This window comes from Taeniopygia guttata, chromosome 3 (genome assembly GCF_048771995.1).
Source record: "Taeniopygia guttata chromosome 3, bTaeGut7.mat, whole genome shotgun sequence".
Lineage (NCBI taxonomy): Eukaryota > Metazoa > Chordata > Aves > Passeriformes > Estrildidae > Taeniopygia > Taeniopygia guttata.
This window is the reverse complement of record NC_133027.1, coordinates 85,334,396-85,347,114: the sequence shown is the minus strand read 5'-3', so window position 1 is coordinate 85,347,114 and position 12,719 is coordinate 85,334,396. Positions and strand designations below refer to the sequence as shown.

The window sequence follows — 12,719 nt, the reverse complement described above, 5'->3', positions numbered from 1 at the left end:
AGTTTGCGTAGCCTCTTCCGCAACCGTGTTGTCATGGGTGGACAGATGTTCTGGGCACAAGTGTCTGTGGCAGATTTCCATATGGTCCACTAGGTCCTTACCAGGGACTGCATGTGCTATGTAAGGCGGCTGTTGCTCTAAAAAAGCTACGGTAGCTTTTTTGGTTGAGTGCAAATACAGCCTGTCCTCTCCTGCATACCCTTTGTCTAAAGTGGAATGATGATTTAAGGCTAGTCCCAGCTTGCTTTCACTTAGAGCAACTTCTCTAGCTGTTCCAGACATACAGTTGTAATTGGGTCATAGGGAACATTTGTCAGCCTAAAGCTTTCCCCATGTGGATGGTCAATATTTCTTTGACAGGAATGGTGACAGGAGACACAATGACTTTGGCACTGTTCAATAATGCATCAGACCCATGTTGTGATGGATACATGCAGAACAAAAAGGCTGGTTTATATGCTTTGAGCTGACTAAGCAGGGCTGAGCTGAGCTGGAGAACTCCCTGAAATGTGGGTAACCCTTCTGATCCTTGGGCAGATCAAGGATATCCTTAATGAGAACGAGGCCGCATTTCTATCCTCCCTGGAGCGCGGGAGGCGCATCATCGAGCGGACAGTGCAGCAGATGGAGCCCTCCACAAATTTCCCAGGTGAGTGCCCCTCCTCTGACAAGCTGCACTTAAGAGACAGTTTGCTCCAGGTTCTCACAAGCATTGTGGATGTTTGCCTCCCCTGCATTTTCTGTGACACTCTAGCCCCAGACAGAGGAGCAGATGTTCCTTTCTCCAAATTGGAGTTGTTCTCTAGTACTTTGTCACAACAAACTAGGCAACAGCCAAGTTAGAAATATTCCCTTGCTGTTTTATTGACTGATCAACAAGGTCGTTATACAATACATCTGAGAGAAGTAGCACAGGACTCAACCAGTGCAGCTGCCTGTCTAGATGTGTTGCACTGAATTTAAGTAGGAGGGGGGCTGTGGAGCCTTATTAATACTCTGTCCCATGCAAGAACTCCAAGGCTTCTCTTCCCCGTTAACTGTACAGTTGCACAGGTAGATCCAGTTACCAAAGCACACACTAGATTGGCCCCATCCAGACAAATCTTGAGATGCCTTTGCTTTCTGTGTTCACACAGAGTTCTTGTCCTTCTTTTTGTCTTACAGCTGAGGTAGCCTGGTCTCTCTATGGGAGTTTGGGATTCCCTCTGGATCTGATTGACTTGATGCTTGAAGAGAAGGGAATCAGTTTGGATTCAGCTGCTTTTAATAAACTTGCTCTGGAAGATGCAAAGGTAAGAGGAAGACCTGTATTGTCAGAATAATTCAAAGCCTTACCTGTCTTCTGTGACCATAGAAGCAGGATTTCTTTCACTGCTGAGGCTCTTCAGAGCACCACGGGGCTACATGCCTTCTCCCTGAAGTGTGTTTGAAGCAGCAGTGTCATCACAATCCCCTTGTTTCTGAATGTGGAACTGAACTGTTGGTGATTTTTCTTCAGGTATTTTATGATGCTGGAGTGAAGGTTATGAAATATTTATATAGATTAGGACAGTCCTCTGTTAGTCGTGTAGTCTAACTTCTCTCACAAAGTAGAACCAGCTTAGACAGCTGAAGCAGCAAATTATTTATGAAGAATTTACAAAATCTCCACAATCTCGCTAGTGCTGAAATACTTGCACTGCCCCCCCACCACCATCCCCTAGTGCAGTAATTGGTTTGAGACCTTCCTCTCCTGAGCTTTAATGGCCTGGAAGCTTCACAGCTACACAGCAAGCTGTGCCAGGAGGGATGTGTTAACAGCCAGGTGTGGCCTGGCTCAAGTGTGGCATTCAGTGCTTGTGAGGTTTGAAGGGATGGGTTTAATTAGCATTAGCCTACATCAAGCCTGGATCTGAACAAGCTTTTTCCATGGAGGTGGAAGAAGTCCTTCCTAGTCTTACAGTTCCAGTTACCTGTTTGCTTGCCCCCAGAGATCTGCCATCTAACTGTGCCTTTGCTCTGCTGCAGCGGAAGGCTGGTGGCCCACAGGCAGGACAGACAGGGACCGCAAACACCCGCCTGGATGTGCACTCGCTGGCTTGGCTGCAGGGCAGCAGCGTACCTACTACGGATGACTCTCCCAAGTACACCTACACGCTGGGGCTGCACGGGCAGTACGGTGAGTGCCTGGCCCCCCTGCAAAGCAAGCTCTGCTGGAGTCCCTCACGTGCCTGCTTTTGTTGCCTAGACCCTATGCATGCAAAACGTGTACTTTGTGGTCCAAACCTGTCCACCTTGCTGCCGCGTTTCTTCCCTACCCCTGTACCTCATCCCAAACCAGGTGCTTTTCTTAGTGCTGTTGGTATGTCCCTAGGAAGGCTCTGGGCTGGTAACAGGGCTGAGCTCTGGGTTGGCACCACTGGGTGCAGTGGTGAAACAGGGACTGTTGATTTCTTCTAGAGATAAGTCTCGTCTCCAACAATTAGGCTTCTGGGTGTGTGCTGGAGAGAAAGAAGGATAATTACGCAAGGTTTTACGTAGCGGTGTGGAAGCGGGCCCTTGCTGTTTCAGTAGCAGACCGCTAGGTGCCGGCGCAGGCTTTTTGTCACCTACGGTAACTGAGGCTGCTGATGCTCTACGGAAGGCATGAAGATAAGCCACAGGGTGTGGCTTATCAAGATAAACCAGAGGTGGTGTGGCTGTCACAGACAATTACAGAAGGCTGTGTACAGCCAACTCCCTTTTACCCAGTGTGCTGGTGGCAGCCCACGCTAAGCAGAAAGTGAGGCAATTCAAACTATATATACTACAGCAAGAGCACAACAGAGGAAAAAAGCCTAGCAGTGACATTGGCTCAAATCCCCAAACTAGAACTGTCCCACCTTCTCAGCTTCTAAATCATGGAATAATTTGGGTTGAAGGGGATCTCTGGATGTCCAGTTTCACAGTTGGATCACATTGCTCAGAGCTTTGTCCATTTAAGTCTTCATTATCTTCAGGGACAAAAATCTCGTAGCATATCTGTTCCCTGTTCTTTATCACTCTTAGTGTGTAAAGGATTTTTTCTTCAGGTACAGCCAGAATTTCCTGTACTCTCGATGTAGTCTCCCAAATGCTAAATAGGGATGAATAACCTCTTTCTTTGACTGCTGGCTATGTTTGTGTTCATACAGCTCAGCAGGCAGGCAGCCTTCCTTGCTGCAAGGGCACCCTGCTGCCTTGTGTTCAGCTTGCTCCCAAGAACCTAGGATTTCTGTCAGTTCATTTCTGTAGACTGCCTTCAGAAAGCAATCCAGTTCTTCAATGTATCAGCCAGTCCTTGCCAATTAAGTGGGATATGGGTACATGTCATTTTGTCATGGATAATCATTAATGAAGATGTTAAGTGGTATTGTCCCTTATATCAGCCACCAAGCGTGGCAGGCACAACCAGGTAGTTCTGCTAGTAGCTGAATATCAGTTGAACATTGAACTACTGAGCAATTCTCATTGGGGCCCTCTGCCCAGCCAATTATACACCCAATTTATGGGCCAGTTGTCCTCAGTGCCCAAATCTGGATTCAAGGAGCCTACAGGAGAGCATGTTAGATGCTTGCTGCACCCAGGAACATGACATCCCTGTTGTCCCCTATCCACAGCATCTTCATAAAAGTCAGTCAGGTTTGCCAAGCTTGCAGTGTAGCAAGATGCAGATGTGTCTGTGCCATATTTTCTTTACCAAGCTCATGTGGAGCCAGATTGGGTGTCCCTGCCTGCTTAGCTGCTGCTCTGCAGTTCTGTCATTAGGTAAGTGAGGGGTGACTTAGTTCCAGTCCTTTGTCCCTTCTGCCAGTAGCTGTTCCTCTCCTACCAAGGCAAAGTGCCAGCTTTCAGTATAGCCCAGGTGTTGGCAGGGTTGGCACAGGGAAGTGATCCCTCCTTTCCTGTTGCAGTCTGACAGGCTGTATGCACTAACTGCTGCTGTCTTCTTCTCCCTGACAGAGTTCAGTCCATGCCAGGCCACTGTCCTGATGCTGTACAAAGATCAGTCTCTCCATAAGGAGGTTGGGGCAGGGCAACGCTGTGGTGTCATCTTGGACAGGACTAACTTCTATGCAGAGCAGGGAGGGCAAGACTCTGACCAAGGCTACATGATACGTTTAGGACAGCAGGTAAGGCCCTTTGCTGCCTAACTCAAGGCTGCCATGGGTTCTGTGGCCAGGCAGAATTCTCCAAGTGATGGGTTGTTCTACTGTGTTAATTTGCAAGCTGCTGACTCTTGACAGTTCTCTTGACTTAGCATCAGAGTTGGTGGGGTAAGACAGAATCAGCAGAAACTTCACAAGGGCATTCTTGCTGCTGTGGCTGTCTCTCACAGCCCTTTGCAATTTCATCTTGCTGAGGAAGACTAAGGTCTTCTCAGGTCTTCCTTCAATGTGCTGTGTTCTTGCCAGCTGGGATTGTAATGCTGAGAGAAGGCAATCGTTGATCACAGAGTCCATGAACTGAGTAACTTCTCTCTGGTCAGTCCTGGACAGCTGCAAGTGCTGCCCAACCTAAGACCCAGTGCAAAAACTCTTATTCCTCCCAAGAGCATCAGGGAGGACCTCCACTTCTGCAGCATGTTTCTTCAGCCTTGCCAAAGGGAGAGCTTTTACACTGTCCTGGGAAGTTACACAAGGCACAACCTTTTTTCCTTTCCCCATCTCCAGCTCTTGATAATCACCCCTGGGCCTTTTTAGCCTTGCAGAGTGTTACAGTGCCTTGCTCAGCACTTCTCGCCAAGCTAAAGTGGTGGTCCAGTTTTGTTGCCATCCCAGTGAGACAGAAATGGTGCCTTGGATGCCAGAGATATGCCTTGGGAGATGCTGTTCATTTTCTCATGGATGAGTATAGTTGTTAAGAAAATTAGTCAGCAGTTACTGCCTGTCCACTGCAAGCTGGCAACCTCAGCATACTTTATAGTGAGTGATCAGTGGGAAATGTGCTTCCCAGTCGGGTCAAGTAGGTACACAGCACAGGTATTTGGATCTTCCCTGTGTCCTAACACATTTTTCTGTCTTTTTGCTTAGGATGTACTCTTCCCTGTAGAGTCAGTTCATCTCTGTGGTGGCTATGTGATCCATGAGGTGACTGCTGTGGAAACCCTGCGTGCTGGCGACCAAGTGCAGCTCTTCGTGGATGAGGTGATAACTTAGTGCTCTTAACCTTTTCCTTGTGATATCCTGAGTAAACCAGGCACAGCAGATCTTTGTCGCTTGTATTCTTGAGGCTGTTCTTCCTCATAGCGTGCAGTGGGAAGGAGATACCACAACTGACTCTAATCTTTGTAACCCATTGATCTGTCCAAAAGTACCTACCCTTTACTCTTTTACAAAGATGATCCCATAGAAAAAGGAGTTAGATCTGCCCCGTCACATAACTCATCTGACAGCTGTACTACCTGTTGATTTTCCTCCATCTTCTCCTATCCCCTGACATGCAGCCTTTTCCTTATCTCTTTGTGCCATCCCTTGTAGGGAAAGCTGGGCTCCAGGACTCTGAAGGCTGCTCTTAGAATATACGGTTTATTAGGGATGGTGAAAGGTCTTGCTTGGAGCTGCCAGATGCAGCACGTGGCAAGGCCTGAGGGAATGGGGGAGGGGAGAGACAAGGGGTAGAGAGGATGCTCCAGGAGAGGGTGGAAGTTCCAAGAGAGGGGAAGTTGGTCTGGCCCCTCAGAGACCCCTTATCAGGGGCTTCAAGGTGGGCTGGAACAAGACTTGGGCCAATGGGGTCACAGACACCTGATGTTTCAGGGGAGGGTTACGGGTGTGGGCTGAACCATACATTTTGGAGGGTGAGATGGAACAGTCCATTTGACTTTTGGACCTATCTATAGGTAAGGGCATTGTTCAACCAGAAGGGGGGATTGTCTTCATCCTGGCTGTACTGTTGTGAATCTTTTGCCAGGCAATTATATTTATTCATCCTTCCCAACAATCCCTGCTCCCCTGAGCTGCGGAGGGCGAGCATTCCCTGCTAAGTGGTGTGTGCTTTCAGGCGCAGCGCCTGGCCTGCATGAGGAACCACACTGCCACCCACCTGCTGAGCTTCGCGCTCCGACGTGTCCTGGGGGACAGCACCGAGCAGCGGGGCTCACACGTCACAGCACAGCAGCTGCGCTTCGACTTTGATACCAAGGTGACTCTGAAATCCAGGTCCCTAGTTCTCAGCACTACCAGTATTCAGGGATTCTCTCCAGGGATTTTTCCCCTCTCCCCATAATCACTCCTTTAGAGACAAGTCACGTTTTGTCTGAGTAATGAAGCTTGGTCCTCTGGAAGTGACTCTGTCCATTTTGCATTGACCTGACCCTGGGCAGGGCTTGCTGAGGGGATGAATGGGGGTCAGAAGAGAAAGGACTTAGCAAGGCCAGTGGTCATGGTACTGACACAAAATAGTGTAAAGGAGTCTTTGAGAGATGGTGCTTAGCTGTGACACATAGCTGATGTCTGTACTGGACATTCAGGTGAGAGTATTTGTGAAGCTTTGGGTCAGGTAACCTGGTAACCTGTCATTCATTCTGGTATCTCTTTTGAAGACTTTGGCTGATGCTCTTCCATCAAAAATCCTTATCTCTCATGTAAGGAGAATGTGGGAGGGCCATGATGTTCACAGTTCCCTTTTACAAGCAGAGAAGATGAGGTGCAGGGGTAGAGTGGTGTGCCCAAGCTAAATCATCTGGTGGCTGTGCCCCAGATCTCCCTCCTTCATTCTGTACCTCTCAGGAGGCTTCTCCTGGATGTGGCTGATTTGCTTCCTCAGGGCCATGTGACTGTGGAGCAGCTGCAGCAAGTGGAGCAAGTGGTCCGGGACCTGATCCAAAAAAATGAGGTGGTGCATATGGCTGAAGTCCCCCTCACACTGGCAAGAAGAGTTCAGGGGCTCCGTGCGGTGGATGAGGTATGACAGGATGGCAGCACACATCTTCATGAGCATTCTCCTTCAGCAGGAATCATCTCAGACACGAGATGTTGACACAATGTGTTTCTGCAAGGGAATTGTCTCCCAAAACTCAGGTGGGAAAATAGGACAGAGATGAGGTCTCAGGACACTGCTGTAAAACATGGACACTGGTGATGCACAGGCTTTCTGTTTATGCCTGTGGACCAAAAGCCTGTCATGTCACCAATTGTGTCTTTCTCCCACTGGTGGCTGCTTGTTGGGGAGAGACAGTGCCACCCCTGACTCAGGGGCTGCTCTAGAATAGGAGAAAAATGAGGCAGACCCTGAAGCCATGTACTTAGTCTCTAAGTGCCCCTGAACAATCATGTTGTTAGCTGCTGATCCCTGTCTCCTCTGTCAGGAGTATCCAGATCCAGTGAGGATAGTGTCCCTGGGGGTCCCTGTGGAGAATGTGCTGACATGTGACTCCAAGGCTGCAATGCAGACCTCTGTGGAGCTCTGCTGTGGGACGTAAGTGACTTTTACTTGCAGCCAGAGGGCATGTTTGTGGGCAGTCGTGGCTGAGGTAGAAACATCACTACAAGCTCACCTTCCTGTCCCTGTGAAACTAAGTTTCCTCACTGGAAAAATATTTTGAGGACAGGATGGGCTATTTACAAAGCTTTGGAAATTCCAGGGTGAGCAAACTTTAACAAAATGTACAGCATTTTTCCTTACTTCATAGTCTGAAACCAACCTGGAAGCCACAGAGCACCAGCAGGGTATGGGAAAGGTGTGTGTGACTTGTCACACCAGGGTCTTGGTGCTTTGCCTTTGGGGTTACAGAAGGGCTGGGTACCTGGCTAGAGACTCCAATTCAGCTGTGAGAACTTGAGACTGCTCTGATTATTTTAATTAATTATCTTCACCCTCTTCTGCTTTTAGCAGTAATGAGAGTAGAAGAAAAGTTAACCCATTTTAGGACAGTGCTGACACCAAAAAAAAAAAAAAAAAAAAAAAAAAAAAAAAAGGAACAAAGTGGTCAAGAAGGAACAAACTGGTCTTAGAGCAGATAGAGCTTGAAATGAGCAATTTTCTACCTATGAGATCTTCTTGTGAGAGTAGTGGGACAAGAAACTGCATGGGAGAAGAGATGATCAATTCTTATGAAGATGTCTGGAATGATTTCTTGTGATAACAGAACCCAAGACACTGTAGTTTTCATATCCAGCATTGAATAAACAAGAAGGAAAAGGGAGGTTGTCAGTGTCCTGAGACTGCACAACTATCCTTTGTCTGGAGTCTACTGGCCAGGCAGTGAGCTGGCCTGACAAGAGAGTGGTGGAGTAGCAGCTGAATAGAGGAGAAAAACACCAATTCATCTCACTGCTGAAGAAGAGGAAAGGAGGACAGAACTTGGCTGCATATTTGACTCGAGCCTCCTGGGCAGGTAGCACAGAGGTTCCTCTGGAATATCCTCAACTCTGCTGTCTCTTGCCTGACAAGGTGCCATCAGGATTTTAGGGATGAGAAAGGATTCAAGGTACTGGGATTAGGATTAGAAAGGGGCTGCTGGACTTTAGAGTTGTCAAAAAGAAAAACAGGGTTCATGATTTCTGTTTGCAAAGAGTAACTTACTTTCTTTCCTGTTCTCTGCTGACATTTTAGGCACCTCCTCCAAACAGGATCTGTGGAAGATCTGGCCATCATCAGCGAGCGTCAGCTTGTCAAAGGGATTAGCCGTGTCATTGCAGTGACAGGGGGACGAGCCAAAGAGGTAAGAAAGAGGCAAATAGATTTCTGCCATGTCAAGGCAGTGCCAGAAGGACCGACCTTTGTAGGTTCCTCATAGACAATTAGCTCCCCACTGCTTTGGTTGGAGCCTCCCTGCTGTGCCACGTCTGGCTTCCTGCTTCAGCCTTGGACTCAGCTCTGCTACTGTACCTCACTGTTCACCTCCTTTCCCTCCCATCCTAGTTCTCTGTCTCCTTGACCTTCATTTCTCCTTTCAAACCCCCCTTTCCAAGATAAAAACTTGCACAAAATATCAGGAAGCCTCTGGTCTATAAATTTCAGTCCCCCAGTAGGTATTTTAAGGTATAATTCTTGGTGCGTTGATTTTGCCTCCTGCTGGATTTGCACTTTATGATTACAGGGTTTTGGCCTCATTCTTACAGCCCTTTTGCTTCCTTTCTTTAGTCTTTCTCCTGCTAAACTGTGATTCTGGTGTGGCTGGTTCTGTATAAAAAGTAAGCAACCTACTATTGTGTTCATGTGATCACTCTGTCCTTTGAGTATTCAGAAGTGTCAGGTGCCCCATAAGCCTTCTCTCTTCCTTTAAAGCTGCTGGCAGAGGAGAGTGACTCATAGTCACTGGAATTGGAAAGACAAAAGGCAAAGCCCACCCCTGCAAATCTGTTACTTTTTGGCTGGCCATCCCCTGTGCATCTGTGTCCCAGAGAGGCTTTACTTCATGCAGAAGAACAAAAAGCTGCAGGGCACATCTGCATGCTTTGCTGGAAGTGCTGACCTGGAGAGCCCCTGAGAGGAGCTCTGTGCAAGTGTTAATGAGACAAGGGAGACTGCAGAGAGATTAACTTGAAACAAGAGTTGTGTATCCTAGCTAGGCAGAGCAGTCCTCTGCTGTCCTGCTCTAAAGTCTTGCAGGACCATCCTGGGCACAGAGATCTGGCAGGGAGGAAATGCTCCAAAACGTAAGGATTGGTACTGGTGAAAAAAAATTGTAATAGCTTTTTTTAAAAAAAAATTATTTATAGTAGCATTGTTGGTGGAAACAGTAAGAAATATATCAGGATAGGTAAACTCAGGAAATATGCTTGAATGGCTGATGAGGTTCCTTTTAGTGTTAGTGTTTTTGTTGTTTCTTCAGTCAGCAGTTCCAAGATTGCATTTGCTACTTGCAAAAGATTTCTAAGATGCTCCACAGAGCTCCCCAGTTTTTCCTCAATGAAATCCTGATGATTTTGGTGCAAGTTTTTGAAGAAACATGAATTTTGACCATAAATACCACCTAAAGCTCAACAGCTTGGTCTGCCTGAGTGTGACCATCTAGTGTTGGTTGCAAATCTAGAGAGGAATATTGTATTTCAGCATCTGTAGGTGTCTTCTTACTGGATTCTGAGTAGTACTTCAGTGTTCATGACCCTGCTATCTCACGTTTTCTCCATCCCTGTGGACTGTTTCTGTTGCTGCATTTGAACCATGCATTCCTTCCATCTCTGCAGGCCCGGGAAGTAGGCCAGTGCTTAGCTGTGGAAGTGGACTCTGTCTCCTTACGAATGAAGCAGAGGATCACCTCTATTCCTGAGATGCAGAATCTCTCCAAAGAAGTGGGCCAGTTGACCAAAGTAAGGATTATATTCCTGTACAGAAAGCCCAGCATGAGCATATGGGACACATGACTTTTCCCCTATCAGGTTCACATCTTATCATGGTCAATAGCAAGGGCAAGTTGCTGCCTGCTGTTGCCTCTTTGGTCACAAGGATTTTTGCCAGCATCCAGGTGGCTGTGTTGCAGATGGATAGCTGAAAAGGGAAAGCTGTTCAGCACTGTGACTGGCTGCCCTGGTCATGTGGGTTAAAGCAAGGTCTGGAAAGAGGCTATGCTCCAGCCTGACCTCCTAGAGAACTAGCACTTTATGTTTAATGTTCTTACAGAGCAAATTGTCTTGCAGGTGGTGGCCAGCACTGCAATGCCCCAGTGGCAAAGAAAAGAGCTACAGACCATCCTGAAAGCGCTGCAGCGAACAGCCAACACAGCTATCAAGAAACTAGAGCTGCAGCAGGTACTGAGGCAGCAGCACACCGCCTGGCAGCCAGCTGATAGCACACACCAGTGGACCTGATGTCTCTGTCGCTCTTCAGAGCCACTCAGTCACTAGAGGCTCAGAAGGCAAAAGAAAGGAAAGCCTGTGCAATCATGCACGGTGCAACACAGACCCTGTGTTAGGTTGATTTCACTGGCCATTGTTTATGGGGCCATTGGTTAAAATGCAGAGAATAACTGGCTGGGCTTTTAGCCCCTGCAGAATTTCCATGTCCCCCTGCCTCTGAGAACAGAGAGCCCCATACCAGCACTTTTGGCCAACACCAATAGGCATTGGGCCTCACTTCCTTGTTTATGCATGATGAGATGGTCCTCACAGTGGGCTTAACAGAGGCTTTCCTCCAGCTGCATGGGTTTTGCTGTGCTTCCCACATGTCTTTGTGTTCTGCCAAATTATATTAAAAGCAGATTAGAAATACTGGTAACAGAGAAATCTCAGGAAGAACTATCCCTTTCTTAAAGTAGAAGCATCTTGCCACAGAAGCCTTCCTGAGACATGTGGCTCTGTATAGGTCCAGGAGAGAGGCTGGGGACTGAGTGAGTCACTCTCTATTTCACTTTTGACAGGGGTTCATCTCTGCTTGCATTTGTGGAAGGAGGGCTGTACAGCTCTACATGGAGATTTTCATCTGCTAGTCTTACTTTGACTTCTGCTATCAAACATCTCCCATCTGTCCCACAGAGAAATGCTTGAATTCCCTTTGTGTATATATTACATGGATTTATCCCCATGCAGCCCACCCTGTGCCACCTGTAGCCCTTCAAAGTGCTGTTTTTCTCCCTCCAGGCTGAGAAGGTGGCACAAATCTTGCTAGCAAAATACTGCAACCAGCCTGTCATCATTGATACTATCCCAGCTGATTCCCTCTCTGTAAGTAATCCACATTCTTTGTTGGCCCAGTGGTACCTCAGGTGCTACAAACAGCAAGAGGGAGTTGCTGGGCACATTTTCTGCTGGATGCTGCTCTGCTTTGCTGTTGCCTGACCTCTGTTCTCCCTGCCTCTCCTAGATCCTAATGAAAGTAGTGAACCAGCTGTGTGACAAGTCTCCTGGCACATCAGTCTTGCTGCTCAGCCCTCAGGCTTCGGGTGAGGTGCTCTGTGCCTGTCAGGTATCCAAGGTAAGCAGAACCCTGATAGAGGCAAGGGGAACCTGCCTGCCAAGGGGGGCTGGACCCACTGCTCAGCAAGTCCTGCTTGAGGCTTTTCCTGGGGTTTTGCCCAATGCCCATCTCAGGGGCAGGACCTGAGATGACTGTACTGAGACCAGATGTACTTTCAGTCTCTGTTGGGCACAGATATCCCTGGATCCTCCAGGCTGTGTTTGCCCAGGGGCAACATGTAAGCTCAGCCTTTGTGGTCATGACTGCCTCAGGCTGGGTGCAGAGAGGATGCTGTTAGCTTTCTTTATTCATATATTGCAGGCTGCCCCACAGTACAAATAACTTGCCTGTGTCTCTTCCCCAGAGCTGCCTCCCTGGGTTCTCTGCTGCTGACTGGGCCATGGCTGTCTGTACACAGATGGAAGGGAAGGCAGGAGGCTCTCCCATCGTAGCTAAGGGCAGTGGAAATGCCAAAGGCATGCAGGGAGCCCTGACTACTGCACTGGAGTTCGCTCAGAGCAAGCTGTGATGCTTTAGTGCCAGGACAGCTGTATACACCCAGCTGGACACTTGATACCAAGCATATACTCTGCCCATCTGGAAGGATTAGCAGCTGAATATTGCTGCAACTACTGCCTTGGAGCACTTGATTTCTGAGTATCCAGGATCAGCAGAGACCCCACTGGCAGAATGATGTTGCCTGTTCTCAGCATGAGCCTATGGCGGTGGAGCCTTGGAAAGCACCAGTTGCAACAGCAGATCCTACTTCTCATGGAACAGTGCAAATCTTGCCACAAGAACAGCACAGAAATTTTGTGAGAACATGGGGAGTTGGGACTGTTACGTTAAAGCTATTAAAGGGTAAAGAGAATTCAATCATCTAA

At 48.0% G+C, this 12,719-nt stretch overlaps 1 protein-coding gene across 1 annotated transcript in view; it reads left to right on the top strand.

The window, feature by feature from the left end:
• The window catches only part of AARS2 (alanyl-tRNA synthetase 2, mitochondrial), a 17,463-nt gene extending 4,744 nt beyond the window's left edge, over window positions 1–12,719 (top strand). Inside the window, exons 9-22 of the mRNA XM_002187155.7 lie at window positions 538–649; window positions 1,165–1,292; window positions 2,008–2,158; window positions 3,961–4,130; window positions 5,031–5,144; window positions 6,001–6,141; window positions 6,766–6,903; window positions 7,307–7,416; window positions 8,554–8,662; window positions 10,131–10,253; window positions 10,581–10,691; window positions 11,520–11,603; window positions 11,743–11,853; window positions 12,200–12,719. Coding sequence (XP_002187191.4) covers window positions 538–649; window positions 1,165–1,292; window positions 2,008–2,158; window positions 3,961–4,130; window positions 5,031–5,144; window positions 6,001–6,141; window positions 6,766–6,903; window positions 7,307–7,416; window positions 8,554–8,662; window positions 10,131–10,253; window positions 10,581–10,691; window positions 11,520–11,603; window positions 11,743–11,853; window positions 12,200–12,364 — 1,767 coding nt within the window. The 3' untranslated portion in view covers window positions 12,365–12,719. The remainder of the gene's footprint in view (window positions 1–537; window positions 650–1,164; window positions 1,293–2,007; window positions 2,159–3,960; window positions 4,131–5,030; window positions 5,145–6,000; window positions 6,142–6,765; window positions 6,904–7,306; window positions 7,417–8,553; window positions 8,663–10,130; window positions 10,254–10,580; window positions 10,692–11,519; window positions 11,604–11,742; window positions 11,854–12,199) is intronic.